The sequence below is a fragment of the Gymnoscopelus braueri genome, assembly GCF_963280865.1.
Source record: "Gymnoscopelus braueri genome assembly, chromosome: 1".
NCBI classification, from domain to species: Eukaryota; Metazoa; Chordata; class Actinopteri; order Myctophiformes; family Myctophidae; genus Gymnoscopelus; species Gymnoscopelus braueri.
In genome coordinates, this window is record NC_137603.1 from 54,790,581 (window position 1) to 54,808,566 (window position 17,986).

The following is a 17,986-nucleotide window of genomic DNA, read 5'->3' on the forward strand; positions in this document are numbered from 1 at the left end:
ATACTATTCCCGATCTGCTGGTGCCTATAGACCCCTTAACAGACGACGTCACACTGATAAGAACCAGTATGCGTGCAACCAGTATGCGCGCAATGAAACCCATTCTGTCAGGTCTCGCTAGGACGCGCCTCACTAGCCAACACACAAGAGGGGGTCGGGGTGCGCTGAAACCAGCACACCCCAAAACAACAGGTTGAGAATTTATTGCGTGAAACAATCACCTGTGCGTCCAGTCTCAATGTTAGTAAACAAATAATTGGTCTATAAGGACATGCCCACAATAGGGATGCCAGATTTAAAGTTGTTAAACATTGATTGATTGATTGATTTTATTTGGTGATATTACATAAAAAGAGCACAATAGCACTTTCCGACATACAGTCATAGCATCACAGAGGATAAAAACACGATAAAGCCAGAGGGCATATTTCCATTGTGGTCCTCTTCACAAAAAAACACCAAACAACATAGCAAACAAAAACCCAACAATACATCAAACATATATAAATAAAAGTCTAAGAAATGTTCAGTCAATGCAATTGAACTCATCCTTAACCTATAAATGTGCAGTCAATGCATTTAACCTATTTTAAATAAAGTGCTATGTGTACCTACACTACATAGTACATAATGAAGTTCACAGTTAATCATTTAAAGTGTGCGGACCAAACAGTCTATTTATAACATAAGGATCAAAGGTGAGTGACGTTAGGTTGATTCTCTGCTGTGGCTACATTATGTTGTACGTGGACACAGTAACTGCATGAGGCTGTTTCACACCCTACTACTTACAGCAGCCTACAAATCAACACATTCATTAGAATTACTTTGTTTTTGTATGGTTGTTTGTATAGTCTGCCGGGTGTTGTACTGTATGGTTTATAATGGACCACAAACGGAAAAAGCTTTGGGCTTTTAATCCATTTTGGCACTTTTAATTGGTGATGCTGTGCTTTTAATTGTTGCCAATTAAGTATTGTATTCAATTTATCACCATAATTACAAAGTCTGACAAGAAGCGTTGATGTTTACCCACCAATCTCAGGATGGTGCGTGTGTGTGTGTGTTCAGGTGAAACCATGAACCTTCTGGCTATATGGGGAGGATTTGTTAAGAAACCCCAGATATTTTGATGATGTTATGGCTGTGTTTTCAATCTGAAAAAAATATCTCCAAGAATGTTGTTTTTGCAACTCTGTGTGAGGCGGTTCTTGTTGACAATGTCAGAAATATTTAGAATACCAGATTTAATTCCCCCACCATCTAACTTCTGAAACGCCTGGAAATATGGAACTTAGAACAATGAGAGCACAGCTAATGTTAGCATGTTAGTGTGTGCATTTTAATGTGGGCATGTTTGTGTGAATGGGCGAGTCTGTGTCTGTGTGTGTGTGTGTGTGTGTGTGTGTGTGTGTGTGTGTGTGTGTGTGTGTGTGTGTGTGTGTGTGTGTGTGTGCGGGAGGGCCTTGCATGGACATAACTGTGTATGTTCTTGTTGATTCATTATGCAAGGGATGGGTGATGTGACTTTTTTTATGTGAAAATAGCAGATCTATTTTTGTACACCACCATTGTAAAACGATTTAAAATACAGGGTTAAGTGGTTTATCACATCATCAGACTAATTAATGTGTTGACTAATTAATTTGTTCATTAACCCATTTAGACCTGAGGCCGATTTTAAAAACGCCCTCTGAAGTTTTCTGAAAAACTTCAAATATTTATTCCAAAATTACAACAAATGTATGTTGCTATATACTGTACATAGCAACAGGAACCCCAAAAGGGGTTCCCGTCCTGAAAGGTATAGTTACAAATTGGGGTTCCCGCCCCAAAATGGGTTAATACAAAGATATTTGAATTTGTGTCGATTCATTGATATATAATAAATAAATAATAACTACATTTAAAAAACAACATAAAACAAGATTACGTCGGTTATTTGTTTCCGAAGCTTCTCGGCGGGAGACATTGTTAGCTCCTCTTGACGAGCAAGGCCTGTCCGCCTCCGCACCCCCTCCCGTGCGGTGCAGGCAGTCCCAGGATCGTAGCCCGGAATACAGTGTTTCTCCACAGCTGTCACCCGGCGATCCATGGCCACAACAATAGCTCCCAGGTTCTCACTCACATCCAGTGACCTCCTTAGACCAGAAACGTCTTGGCTCAGCTGCTCCATTCTGCTTGGCAGCGCAGAGGCGACCATATTGCCAAACCCAACCGGTGGCAGTTCATCCAAATAGTGTGAAACAAACCGGGGAATATTTTCTCCGAACACATTCAAAACTTTCAAAAAGGCCTTGACGTTATTTACGTCCTTCTGTGGGCCTTTGTGCGAGACACGGTGCATAGTGGTATCCGGGCAGAGTTCAAACAGAAGCCGCTTGGACTCCTCAATCCAGGTTGTTTGTTAACAATTTCATCATGACTTAGTGTCTTCATTTTTTCACAACAATAAAGTTTAAAAGTTCGTCTTGCACTATCACCTTACCAGCATCCGTTTTGTAGATTTCAAGCTTGGATTTAAAGCGAGGGCAAGCAGAGCCTCCACCACCGGCACGCACCCCCGCCGCCATCCTGACACCGAGACATTTCCAGTCCTAGTCGACATTTACTGTGTAAGGTGCTCGTTGATGCGTGCGCACGGAAGACCCTTGCATGGGTGGACATGACTGTGTAGGACGGTGTTTGTTGATGCAATAAAATGGGCAAATCCCCAGCTGCTGTCATTCAGCTCCACCATCGGTGGAGATAAGATGGTGTGTTTGAGATGAACTGCCCACGGCATAACCTGCCGGTGAACCTGCCGCTCTGGCTGCAGCTGGGAGGGTTCCCTCGGTCTGTCAGTTGCGCTCTCTCTCTCTCTCTCTCTCTCTCTCTCTGGTGGGTGTGAATCACCAGCGTCACTTATCGCCTCTTCACCCACAATGCAAATGGAAGCTATCCGAGTTGGGCTTTCCCCTGGATTCGTTCAACAAGGTGGTGCAAATACATGCTAATTAGCCCCACTGTCACATCCGTTCTCTGTGACGTGTTCTCATGCTAAACAGCAACAATTAGCTAGTTAAAACACATCCGTTGCGTTAGTAAATACCACAATGCACTTATGCACTTATACAGCACTATGTAGTTTGGGGGGTATCAGTGGCCACTTTGGACACAAATAATATGACAGCGAACGTCTTTGACTTCATTACCCAAGAGTCTCTACAAGCATGTCCGGCGAGGACGCGCTGTGATTGGCCACTCTTCGCTTTGACTGGCAGTTCTGCCTTGGTGCCTTGGCAAATGCCAGGATGAAACTCATTGTCTCCCCTATACATAGTAATACAGTCAAGCCCTTGGCAGGGACTCCCCTGAGTCTATACATTTATGGAAGGATGATTGTTAAACATGGAACTTTATAATTTTGTGGGACATATATGCTATATAGTTGTTAAAAAGTTACATAGTGCTGCTTTAAGCCCTATTATAGTTTGTATAATAGACAGGGGTGCACATAACCTTTTCGGTCTAGTTCTCAGGGGAGCACCTGGATATGTTATTTGGTGCGCACCAAATAAAAAAATTAAAACATTTTGCCGTAATACGTCTCGCAGGATGGATAAAAGAGGGATACATGGATAACTTGTCTGTGCAATGGTCTGCATGATGTGGGACCCCTTTTCTCGTGAATGATAGCTGGAATGTACTCTTCAAATTAACGCATAGGACGTGCATGTTTCGCTTTGTGGAAGGCCAACAGAAATATATTACACAGTGCTATTTTGCACGACATCACGGTGCGTTCATCATCGGTGACGAGTGCCTGTAACGCAGCCAGCAGCTTGCTGTGTGCGACTGACTGTGTCAGGATTCGAGGCCACACTCACACATTCACGTGCAGCATGGGTCCCCTCCCCCTCCGCCTCCGCCCCAGGGGTGTGTATGGGGCGCGTATGGGGCGGACGCGTGCGTCACCGTGAATGTGTGAGTGTGGCTTCAGGAAGTAAATTCCTGTCCCAACGGTCCCAGCTGTTGGTACGCGAGAGCGCCTCCCTTTGTTTGATGTGCCGCGCAGCATGCATTTTGACGCCGCATGCGCACTTGCGCACCAGTTATGTGCATCCCTGATAATAGAGATAGAGATGATAGAGAGCCCTATTATACTTAGTATAATAGGGCTCTAACCACAAGGCTTAGTGGCCTTGGGGTTAGAGTGTCCGCCTGAGACTGGGAGGTCAGGGTTCAATCCCCGGCCGGGTCATACCAAAAGACTATATAAATACATTTTTCGGCAATCTTTAGGCTTATGCTTAAAAGTTGCATCTAAAAAAAGAATCCATAAAATCACTGTCTCAAAATGTTGATGTCCTCAGAAGTATAGTAATACAAACCTTTGTGTGTGTGTGTGTGTGTGTGTGTGTGTGTGTGTGTGTGTGTGTGTGTGTGTGTGTGTGTGTGTGTGTGTGTGTGTGTGTGTGTGTGTGTGTGTGTGTGTGTGTGCGCACACGTGTGCGTGTGTGTGTGCACGTGTGCGTGCGTGTGTGTGTGTGTGTGAAGAATCTTACAGAATCATCGTCTTTGGTGGAGCGTCGAGGAGGAGGGTCGTCGTCCGACTCCTCTGAAGACTCCGGCTTTCTCTTCTTCCTCTTCCCGATCTTGATGACTATTTTCCTGAAGTGGTGAAAGAGAGACAACACACCGTGAGTGAATACACTGCACTACAACATCAACTAATGGAACTGTAAGCACACCTTGACCTGTCTCTCACTTGACCTGGAGAGAGTACTGCAAAGCAGAACACCTGCAACACTCTCTAGATTAAACAAAAGTCTCAAGGTGCACGGCTCAACAATGTCATGAAACTGAGAAAATAGCACAGCACACAATAAATATACTTTTCATATTTCCTTTTATGTTTTTTGTACATTAAAGAGTTTTTTGTACATTTTTCTATCAATTAGTCACCCCATGGAGACTTGAATTCATGGATATTTGTTTTGTTTTTGTCGGAATCCAAAGCCAATAATTGATGACCAGCGGACCGGTAGGAGACACAAAGGAGACTCTTTGTGTCTCCTACCGGAACCGTGATTTGATTTGATTTTATTAAGGATCCCCAATAGCTGGTGCCATAGCATAGCTTTCAGTTGCAAATACAAAATGATTAAATGTCAGTACTCAACACATAATAAAGCTAAAATGACATGTGAGCAAAGAAACAAAAAACAAATAATACAATTTAAGATTCTTTTTAAAAGTTAATTTATTGTAAATGCAGCAGAGACCACTGCCGGTCATCACATTATTGGCTTAGGAATGCGACAAAAACAAAAAAATATCCATGAATTCAAGTCACTATGGGGTGACTAATCGATAGGAAAAAAAAGTCATTTTAGGGCTGAACTATCCCTTTAATGTCCTACTTCGTCTAACAAGACTCTCGCGCTTAGGTATCACACAAAAGAAGCAAAAATAATAGCCATTCTACAAGCTCACAATGTTTGCAAGTAGTGAGCTTATAGATAAATAATAACTACACCGAATACATTGGAACACAGGCTATTTATTTTGTTCCATTTCCTACAAAGTAATGGTTTTGGACATACATTACAAGGTTTTTCTTCCTGACAGCGAAATTATAATTATTATGCCCCGATGGAGTTTGAGCTGTATATGGAAATTATGCTTTTGGACTTCATAACCAATCATATAATATTACAACCATAAACAGTATATTCAGAATCCATGTAAACCTCTTCTTCACATGTCATATTTAGCCAGTCTTCGTGTCACAAAGTCAGACAGTAAAGTGCAGGGTAGAAAAATTATATTATACATATAACGTCTCTGTTGGGTGAAAACCTCTTAAGTCCAAAACTGTTACTTTTCAGGATTCAAATTCAAAAGCATAAAAAATAGCTGATCTACAAGCTCACGTTGCGAGCTTGTGGATCTGCTACTTTTGATGCTTTCGTGTGACGCTGTAGTATGATCAAGTAGGGCAATAATTTATGGAGATAAGAGGTTTCTCTGCCCGACAGCAATGATATATATTGGAGCTGCATAGTAACCTTTGAGTACTAGCTAGAATAAACTGCAGAAAATAAGGACTCTTCTCTTCCTCTCTTCTCACCATAGAAACCGTGGAGCCCGTGCTGAATAATTTATGAGTAATAATATAAATATTGTCCTTGTTGTGCAAAATAAATGACCTAGGGAGAGCACGCTGTGTGCAGCGCTGCCTTCACAAGCCCCATTTAACCCATTAAGACCGGGAACGCATCTGTGTCATTTTAAGATTTCTTTGGCTATTCAGAAATAGCAGATATACAAGCTCACAGCGCGGCACTCCGAGCTTGTAGATCTGCTATTTTTAGAAAAAAATATATATATGTTTTAAAGCGAACATTTTTAACTCCAATCTGTGTTTCTGGGGGTCCCTGGAACAACATATTTTGAGATGAGGGTCTACGGCCAAATACATATCATTTTGGGGGTCCTTGATATGAAAACATTTGAGCACCACTGATATTACAGCATCATAAGTGTTTAAAAAAACTGTTTTAGAAGACGTTTGTAGAATCCCCAGAAGCAAAGATTTGAGTTACAAATGTTCACTTTAAAAATATATATATTCAAAGATTTGCACATATTTTCATGATTTTTCAAAATAAATAGCAGATCTACAAGCTTTAAAGCCAAAGAAATCTGAAAATGACGGTCCCGGTCTTAATGGGTTAAAAAGGCAAGAGAATGTTTCAGCTCTAATAGTCTTGTTTTCACATTGGAAAATACACTACTGCCGCTGCCAAAGGAGCAATGTCTTTTTGTCCAACATTTGCACAAGCACCGTGCTTGTGGAACTACACCGCCATTTTGTTCTTTGATACAAATCATTGTCGTCTACTGAGAAGATTTGGTTGCAGTTATGAATTTAAATCAATTCAAAGCCATATTTTTGTGTGCAATAAAATCAGCAGTTTGAGCCAGGTCTTAAAACTAAATGATATATATTATAAAACATAAGATACAGATGAGTACCAAAAAGGATGATGCAAACTAAACGATGATATAGAGCAAAACTACAAAGTTCTTACAGGCCACAGGACGTCACATCATTACATATAGCTACAGTAAGTACTCTAATTGTGTTTCCAGTAATTAGTGCTTATGCTTTTTAAAGATCATGCTAAGCTAGCTAATACCAACCAGTAAATGTAGCAGTAGCATTACAGTGTATAGTGTGCTACCATGCATCTTAGCCAAATATGTGTATTTACCATCTGTCTGTCTGTCTGTCTGTCTGTCTGTCTGTCTGTCTGTCTGTCTGTCTGTCTGTCTGTGTGTGTGTGTGTCACAGAGAGAGAGAAAGGACAAAAAGAGAAAGAAGTATAAAACAGAGAATCGAGCATTAGGCTTAGGTAATAACCAAATATAGTGAACGAGACCAACATTTGTAATGTATGCTCCTATTTGTAATGTATGATCTTATCTGAATAACATATTTTTTCCAAAACAGGAGTAGTTTTAATAGTGATGTGAATGAATAAATAAGCCATCAGACGGGCTGGGGGAGGAAACAGTACAGTTCTGAATGTGACGTCCCCCAACTCAAGGCCCTCTCTCCTACCAATGAATCACCTCCAAGACAGGCCAGATATGAGCTGTTGAATTGATATAATAGGTGCGTGTGTACAGTATACATGGGCCTGCATGTTACAACAACGTGTGTGTGTGTGTACTGCGTCCAACTGTTCATCATGACAACATGACATGAAAAAAGGTAAATCTCATCACACTCTATTTGTCACATGTGAACCATCTGGCAAAGGCAAATGTTGAAGAAAATAAAAAGAAGAAAGAAAGAAAAGACAGAGACGTGTCTCACACGTCTAGCAATGCTGTCAGAAGAAAACCATGTCGGCCTATGTCTAAAACAGTATTTTTTTTTACTGACACGCATAGTGTTTAAATTAAACCACAGGCTTTCAAAACAGGTTTCAATTAAGTACTAAGTGCAACAACACTAACCTAAAAACAACAGTGGGTAATTCTTCAATTCAAAATAGGACAAAAATACACACCAGAATTATAGTCATTTTGTGTTTTGGTAACAACAATTGCTACAGAGATGGTAAATGAATCTGTCACACTCCCAAATCCCTCACCCAGACGCGAGCTGAGCACTTTCCATTACAAAGCTCCGCAAAACATCCCTGTGTGCTCATTTGCCTGTTGCTGCATTCATATAATATAAAGGATGCACACACAGCCGCAAAGTGCGTCGTCCAAATGAGAAAACTGCAAATGAGAATACTACCCACTTTTTAAATTACACACAATTGTAGACAGCGCAGTGTTGAGAGACTGGACATGTGGCATAGTTGGTGGAATCACATCATGCAACACAGGGCCCTGAGCAGTGTTGCCAGATTTTGAGGGAGAAATAAGCAACCAGGTCTGGGAAAACAACCCCAAAAAGAAGCGACTAGGCCACATGAGCACTTTAAACCTATATGCATCGGATATTTGAAAAGAGCCGATCTACAAGCTCACAACGCGTCGCATCGCGACGCGTTGTGAGCTTGCTATTTAAAAAAGTGACACATCCTATTTTTAACATCCCAACATCCCAAGTCCCAGCTATTTTCAAAAGAAAACAAAAAGGGACACATTTTGAATATTTTTTGGAAACATTTTAACATCACAAATCTGGTAGGGGGCCCGTCCCTGGCACAACATATTTTTAGATGGGGTGGTTGGTGGACAAATATTTAGGCGGACCCGCAACTACAAATATTTACAAGCAACTATACGGAAAAACAAGCCAAAAGTCACTTATAATAAGCAGACATGGCAACGCTGGCCCTGAGTCAGAGTTCTCCCATGTGGTCATTAGTGAAGGGCAATATAATTATAACCATGGTTTTATCATATTCATGGACCACTGAATATCATTTTAGTCATTGGTTAATTTCTTTGTCAAAAGGTACAATGAAACCAAGAACATTTTAAGTATTCTCAATATTGAGTATTTCATTCCATGCTTTAAAATACATCTGTAGCGTTGGGAAACGCTAAGTGGTCAGTTTACCATTAAGTTGATCCACCTAGGAATCCTATTCTATTCTATTTCCAATTCATATACCCCCCTGCCCAAAAATAAAAAAAATAACCAAAGCAACACCATACATATTACTAAACAATAAAGAAACTCTAGATTGATCAGAATTGACATTTTCTCACATCTAGAACAGCCCACCTCAGACAGGCAGAATGACATGATTGCTCACATCATTACAGACCTGGTGTTTTGCCAAATTGCTCACGGATCTAATTTACAAAGACATAAAGTAGTCAAAACATGAGACTCCACTGCAGCAAGTCTTAGATTATCAGACAGTAAACTATATCAACCTCTGGAGCTAAAAAATAAAAGCATTTACCCCTCAACAACACAGGGGAATATGGGGTGGGGTGGGGTGGGGTGGGCATAGCGTGATCCCGCAAAGTGGAAACAGATTCCGACAGGGATGCAAATTTTGGCCCGCCACGTACATACAGTATTATCCGCATTTATGGACAGGAAAAGTACCGTGACGGTACCAGCCCTTAACCTCACATGCTCACATTGTATGCATTAGAGTCTACAGCATAGGTTCTCAAAGTGTGGTGCGGGGACCCCCAGTGGTTCCAGCGGGTCCCCACTCCCCAGAAAAAGTAGTTCATACAGTATAGCGCCACAATCATTTTAACCACTTTATCCATTTCTAAGTTGGCTATTAAAAAATAGCAGATCTACAAGCTTGCAGTGCTTGTACATCTACTATTTCTGATTTTTTTTTTACACAAATCTTCTAGCACAAAACATTTTCAGATGGGGGTCCGCGGCCAAATACATATCAATTTGGGGGTCCCTGACATGAATAAGTTTGAGAACCACTGGTCCTGTCATAGCAAAGGGCGTGAATACTTATGCACATGTGATTTTGTCATTTAATATTTTTTTTAACATTTGAAAAAAAAAAAAAAAAAAACATGGGGTATAGTGTGGAGAATGTTGATGTTTTTATTTTATTTAATCCATTTTGGAATAAGGCTGTAACATAACAAAATGTGGAAAAAGTGAAGGGGGAGAATACTTTCGCAAGGCATTGTATGCAGTATGAAGCTACAGCTCTGCATCAGCCATGTAATAATGTAGTTCAGTGGATGGAAAGCAGAGAGGTTTGCTTCATAGTGTGCACCTCATTGGAAGACATTGATCGACGCGCATATCGGGCTAATGACGTTATAGTATCCGATAATGAGATTTAGGGGAGGAGTAGATAAACAGGGCATTTTAACCACATGAACCCTAGCTTTTAGTGGTCTGAACCTATTTTGGTGGGGAATATTCGGCTAAAACTGCAGATCTACAAGCTCACACTGCGACACGTTGTGAGCTTGTAGATCGACTATTTTTTGCTGAAAAAGCAGAGGACATGGTACAGAGTCCTGGGTGACCCCGGTCAACAAGTATATATATATAGGGTTTAACCCATTAAAGTCGGGAAAAGCATCTGTGTCATTTCAGATTTCAGCTATATACATATCAATGTAAGTCTTAGGATTAAGAACAGTGGCTCTCAAAAATAGCAGATCTACATAGGCGCAGTCCGAAAAAAAGAGAAAAATAAAACTAGACTAGGACAACAAGAACTCAGTCACACTGTCAGTCAGTCACAACCTTCCAGCCTTATTCATGGAGTTCACCGGTGTGTCACACTGCTTGTCATTACAATAACAGGCTGAGAAGAGAGGTTGCAGGAGAAGGGAGCTTTTCTGACAACAGAGGACCAAACCCTCCTGCGTCTCAGTGGAGCACTAGGACAGTGGTTCTCAAACTTTTTCATGTCAAGGACCCCCGAAATGATGATGTATATGTATGTATATCTCAAAATATTTTGTTCCAGGGACCCACAGAAGCAAATATTTGAGTTACAAATGTTCGCTTAAAAGGATTTTCATGATTTTTCTAAAATAGCAGATCTACAAGCTCATAGTGCGGCACTCGGTGACGCGCTATAAGCTTGTAGATCTGCTATTTTTGAATAGCCAAACTATAAAATATGGTTAAAGTGGTTCAAATGATTGTGACACTATTTTAACAAATTTTGCTGGGGACCCCCTGGTACCCCACCAAGGAACCCTGGGGGTCCCCGGACCCCACTTTGAGAACCAAGGCACTAGAAGGTTAAGTAACCTGCTGAGGCATGAGCAACCTCAAACGGTACTCCAGCTCCAAACGGTACTCCACTTTGTCACAATGTGACAAAGTGTGGGAAAGGGATCTGGGAAAAAACGACAGTCATCAACAGTTAGTCGATGAGTGAGGGGCACGCTGGGCGAGACCTAGCCTGTTTGTTGAGTGTCTAAAAACGGGAAGTACTGGAATTTGGCACGGAAGCACAGCCCAAGGAAGTTACGTTGAGGCTTCTTTACAGATCCGTTTACATTCTCGTGTGATCGAAACGCGCTGTGATTGGTCGAAAAATACAGTTTCCGGGGAAAGTACTTGCGATGGAAATTCCCACCCTACAGACTTTTCTCCTCGGAGATGAGAAAAGGCTGGGAACGAGGCTAAGTGAGGGGAGACTGAGTATCTCCTTGTGAAGCAGTAATACATATTAGGTCAGTTACGGATGGGCAATTGTGGGTCGTCTACTCCAGACTTTTTAAAATGAAATAAAGCAAACATTGTTAGCCTTGAATAGGACTACTTATTAGAAAATGCATTTACAGTGCTGCGATTCCGGCAGATTTTGTGTCTTTCAGCTTAAAATCTGCAGACATGTTTCTGTACTCATTTGTAAATGGAAGGATACAGTATCATACAGCCAATATCTGTTGCCAGAACCTAGTGCCATGCTATTAATAAGAGAGAGAGAGAGAGAGAGAGAGAGAGAGAGAGAGAGAGAGAGAGAGAGAGAGAGAGAGAGAGAGAGAGAGAGAGAGAGAGAGAGAGCGAGAGAGAGAGAGAGAGAGCGAGAGAGAATGGGCACACATATGTGAGAGAGTTAAGTGAGAATGAGAAAGATAAAGGGAGATGCTTGAATGTATGGCATAGGTAAGGTGAAAATGTAAGTGTGTGTGTATGTGTAGAAACATTTATGATTAAAGAGAGACAAGGCATGCCATGGGTCAGATGTTATGCTTGTGTGAGAAAGAGAGAAAAGCAACACATGCTCTCTCTACTGTACTGTGTGTATGTGTGGGACATGTACCCTAGTCCTCCTCCACCGTGGGGAGCATAAGACAACCTGCTACCGCTATAGCTCCTCCCCCTCTGCTGGTGTCCCGTCCCCCTTCCTGATCACATTACACGCTGCACACTCTGGGGTTGCTGGGCAACCTTGCCCCCCCCACCCCCCGGGAGTGAATCTGGCAGTGTGGGGGCGTCAGAGTCTGTGACATCACTTCCTGTGAATAATGCTGTTTGAGCGCGACAGCTGACGCCACGAGCGTGTGCCAACTGACTGCGAGGGAAGGAAAATAGAAGTGTGTCTAGCAGCCATTATGCCTACATTATGGAGCTGATTCATTCATACACACACATACACTCACACACACACACACGCAGTGTGTAGCTGACAGTATACTGTAGCCGTGTGTCACGGCGACTTTGCTAGCTGCTAACGGCACAAAACAACAAGGTTGAAGCCGTTTCCTGCAGCTACGGTGTTAATGATTAATTCCCTATGCGTCTGCCGTAAGGCGGAAGGAGAAAAAAACAACATAAAACTCAAGCCGTGAAAGGAAGAGTTGTGCGGCGTGAAGTCGAGGAGCTGAGAGAACATCATCACACGGCCGGGCGGCTCTCTCTGTGTGTGCCTGAGCGTGGAGGCTGTGAGAGAGACAGGCAGGCTGCCGTGCTGGGATGTGTTCGTTAGGCGATGAGGACTGAAGTACACTATGTGCTACATGCACAATCAAATACACACGCACGCACGCACGCTTTCTCCAGCCACTCCCTATAGACAACATTCAATCACACACACACACACACACACACACACACACGATATCTCCCCCATCATCTCCATACACAACAGATTTTCTGTTCCTACTACCCATGTTTTCTATTATGTACTGTACATGGAGGCATGTGTGTGCACACCCATTCGCTCGCCTATCCCCACACGTTAATCAAACACATACCGTACATACATACATACATCTCCCCCCATACCCATACACACTGTCTGTACCACTCCCATACATTATATTATGCACACACCCACCCACACACACATACAGTAAGTACTTCATTTACCTCCCCTACCCCCCCCCCCACATTTACACACACATACCTTTATTTCACATCCTATCGCACGCACACACACACACAAGCGATCATGCCACATCACAGTTCTGTTTACAGCCTCTCTCCTCCTGTCCTTATTCCGTTCATCTTTGCACACACAGGGCCCACCCAGGCTTTACAGCCTCCAGCACTAACTCACACACATACACACCGTTTTTTATTGGACAGCATACACACGCACACACACACACACACACACACACACACACACACACACACACTTACTCAAATGACAGGGAGGATACCAATGCTTTAAATCAAGGGCTGCCTTCGAAACACACCCACAGAATTGGGTCTGCAAGCGACATGCTTCTTTGCGTTGTGTAACTTAATCCATCTCCATCTTTTCAATGTATTTAACCAAGAAAGAGTTACTAAGCATGCGTATATGCTCGCTGCCCCCTCCCTTCACAATAGCAAAGTTGGGCATACACTGCAATTTTGGAAATCGTCTCTGTCGGGTGGAAACCTCATGTCTAAAACTGCAGTATGAGCAAGTAGGGCATTAATTTACGAAAAAAAATAAAAAAAGTTAGAATATGGAGACTTCTGGAGGTTTCTGACCGACAGCAATTTATTACTAGTAACTAGAGTAAATAGTCCACAATGTAAAGCCAAAGCTCACAATGTATGTGCACTGCTCACACTGTAGACTGTACGGTCAGATCATAAAGCTGTAATCACTATAACCTGACTGCTCACATTGAATGTCCCTTGTGGGCCCCTGATGTCTGTTCTTGGCTGTTGGCAGTTGTCAATAAAGATTAATTTGAAGCTCCACGGGAGGAGGCAGGAGCAAATGGAATCAACACAAAAATAATGATTCCCTACGTAACCTTTTTCTCTCATATTTGTTTATATATTCCTTAGTCTTGTGCAGCCAGACAACTATTACAACTAATACAACACACTCCGAATGCTATATACAGTAAAGTCTGGAACTACAGATCCCGAAATCCGAGGCAGGAAGCGGTCATCCTTTCGTCATTTCCGTTCACAAAAATATGTTTTTAAATATCTTTGCATTTTATTTTTTAATTTCCATTTCTGCTAAGCAGCAAGCTATATATGGTTAGATGATTTAGATTTATATTAGGATACATTTGCGTGACTGTAAAGACGAAACGGAAGTGGGGAGGAGGCTTCACGTCCGCTTAATATTTCCCCCCTGATCAGAGCTTCCGTTGCTCCAGACTGTATGACCGGAAACATTTGAAAATTGTGGGAGGCAACAGTCTGGCCACGCGAGACTATAAATTCTTCAGTCCATCGACAGCGTGAGACAGAAAAGTCCAATCTGATTGTAGGCTATTAAACGAACGATACTCACCGATTGCACCTCTACAGACAGCTTGGACAGCTGTCCTCTTTGTGTCTGTAAAGGCAAAAATCCACCGCCGTCACGTTATGAACAACCTTCCGTCAATTAACTCCGCAAAGCAACGATTCTCTATTCCTTATCACCAGGTGTGAGTGAAGTTGTTTTTGGGGAGCACACCCGTTTTGTAAATGCACATACTGTATGCAGGAAGTCGAGTGATTTAAAACCAGCGCTCCCCAAACATCTTCACTCATGCCTGGCGATGATGAATCAATAGACAATCATGGCTTCACAGAGTTTATTGGCAGAAAGTTGCGGTGGATGTTTGTGAAGCAAAGTCTTTACAGAGACAAAGAGGATAACTGTCCAAGCTGCCGGTAGAAGTGCAATTGGTGAGTGTACCGTCATTTAATACAATCAGATTGGACGTTTCTGTCTCAAGCTGTCAACGGAAGAGACGGTGTCCTATATTCCTCAGACAGACACCTTTCAAAACCTTTCTGCGGTCCACAGGTAATGTGCTCGGTGCACGGTGTTGAATGGAACGGAGGAGAGATAGGCAGAAGATATCACTTTGGTTCAGGCTTGCGTGCATTTTGTGGTTGTAAATACAGTCTGCATTTTCACACGCATGCACATATTGTCTGTGGGTGTGTAGTAGGGGTGTTGGAAAAAATGTAAGAATTCTTATTATCAACGATTCAAAATAGATTCACACTAGGTTACACTTGGTTGTTAAAGTCAAGATGAAAACAATATAATAATTTGGATTAAACTGATTGGGAATATTTTTTTCATGAAAATCGTTTTTTTTAAATCGTTTTGAATCAAAAAGATCTATTTTTAATCGAATCGTGACCCCAGGAATCAAATTGAATCGTGAGATAGCAGACGATTCACAGCCCTAGTGTGTAGTGAACATGGCTTTAAAAACTTCCATTTGCTACTTCACGCAGGTGCAGTAAGGAGGAAAAAAAAGACCCTGGTCGAAATCAGGGATTCGACTTGCAGCTCTGCTTCAACTGTGCGAGAGCATGACTACGAGCAACGACATTTTCAGACATGTCAGAAATTCATACGAACACCCAGCGGCCGATCAGGAGCAGTAAATCGGTCCTTGCAAAGCCCTGTATACTGCACGATAAATGACGCCCGATGGTGAAAAAAAAATCAGAATCATGCTCAAGTCGAACAGTAAGCTCAGCTTTAAGGAAGATTAAATCATGGCAGGCTAGTGAGAAACGCAGCTGCAGCTAATCAAATTAACAATGGGTGTTTTCGATTTAGGTGTGCCCAGAGCCAAGGGTTTGCCCATGTGCAAGCATACGGTAACCAACAGTATTGTCAATGCACAATCAAGATGTCAAAGTCAAAGTCAAAAATGTAACACACCCCTTATTAATTTGATTAGCTGCATCTGTATTGCCTGCCATATTTTGTACCCTGCTGTTTTTAACCTTAAAGGGGAGTTTTGGACCACGGTTTACTTACCTTTTCTATGATGTTATGATATCTTAGGATGAATGGTACAGTAGAAGAATGTCATAACTCCATCCCGGGTCCGCCACAGCTTAAAACGTGCGCCAATAGGCCTTGCGCTAGATCACGTATTTTAATAGCTTTTTTTGTTGTTGTTTTTTTTTTAGAACTGACGTTCATAGTGACAGAACACAATGCAACCGCAAAAAAAAAACGGAAGTCTCGCTAGACGAGATTTCAATCTCGAGATTTCAATCTCGTCTATCGACACTTCCGTTTTTTGTTTTTTTTGCATTGTGTTCTGTCACTATGAACATCAGATCTCACCAAATAAAAACAAAAAAAAGCTATTAAAATACGCGACCTAACGCAAGGCCTATATTGGTGCACGTTTTAAGCTGTGGCGGACCCGGGATGGAGTTATGAAATATTTCTACAGTACCATTCATCCTAAGATATCATAACATCATAGAAAAGGTAAGAAAACCGTGGTCCAAAATTCCCCTTTAACCAGAAAAACTGCAATATCAGTCTAAGGTTTCATCCCACTTTAAGGGGGGATTTTACTACAGCATGTAGGTCAACTGTAATGGGGAGGTTGAGGGTAAAAGTACCTTGATTAAGGGCACTGACAGGCAGTAGTTGATGGACAGGAGAGTGTGCCTCACATCCTCCACACACTGACCTTCTCCCAAACAGGGTTCAAACTGGCAACCCTCCAAATACAAAGCTCTGATCGCTGCACGGTGACCAACCACTTTATTGTGACACCTTAGTAATGATAAGCTGATAGTCAGTTCCTTCCTTAGAGAGAGAGAGAGAGAGAGAGAGAGAGAGAGAGAGAGAGAGAGAGAGACAGAGACTAGCAACAGATCCAACCACTTGCTTGGCTGCTGTACTCTGATGGAGCCAAATATCCAGCCTCCCTCACCGCCCCTCCAGCACTGCCCTGCCCTAGTTGGCCCACCGCCTACTGTCAGTGCATGAGTGTGTGGGCTTGTGTTATAATGGGATCGGGGATATGATGGTGCTCTGTGTGGGCCAAGAGGACAATGGTTGGTGCACTCGACCTTCACTGAAAAGTGCTCAATCGACAAACGGCAACTGCACGGGACTCAAGTCATCTTCCTAAAATTGCTGTCAAGTGTGTCATCTGTACATGCCTGTGTGCCTCTGTGTCTGCCTGTGTGTTATCTTTGGCGTGGGCGTGTGTGTGTTTGCTTTCGTGTGTCTCGCATCCTGCAGGGCTTATTGTAACAATGATGCTGTCAAGTGTGTGTGTGTATGTGTGTGCGTGCGCGTGTGTGTGCGTCTCACATCCTGAGGTGCTTATATTGAAAGTGGTGCTAGTTCTTGTGAGGAAATCCCCTGCCTTTATGAATGAAGGGCTATAATCTCTGTCAACACACCAGTGACAGCAGCAGTAGTACTGTAGCAGCCCCACCAAGCTCCCTGCTCAAGAAAAAACAGCAGCACAAGTACACAGACCCACACTGGGGATTTCTGCTATGCTCTGCATGTGGTTATTTTAAGAGGGGAATAAGCATATGAGCACGCACGCACGCACGCACGCACGCACGCACACGCACACACACACACACACACACACACACACACACACACACACACACACACACACACACACACACACACACACACACACACACACACACACACACACACGGCAGGGCAGGGCAGGGCAATGTCTTGGCCTAATTTAGGCTCACAACGCATAGATCACACACGCAAACAAACTTGTGTGAGTGCATACACACCGGCTAAAGGATTAGCTGTGGAGGGGAAAAAAGCCAATTTAAAAGCAGCTTTGGCTTTTTCGT

At 42.5% G+C, this 17,986-nt stretch overlaps 1 protein-coding gene across 6 annotated transcripts in view; it reads right to left on the minus strand.

Annotated features, from left to right (window-relative positions):
• chd9 (chromodomain helicase DNA binding protein 9) overlaps window positions 1-17,986 on the minus strand; it is a 162,600-nt gene that overhangs the window by 77,362 nt on the left and 67,252 nt on the right. For all 6 annotated transcript variants that reach the window (XM_080428485.1, XM_080428483.1, XM_080428484.1 and 3 more), the window contains one exon: window positions 4,548-4,653. In XM_080428485.1, the coding sequence (XP_080284611.1) occupies window positions 4,548-4,653 (106 nt within the window). The remainder of the gene's footprint in view (window positions 1-4,547; window positions 4,654-17,986) is intronic.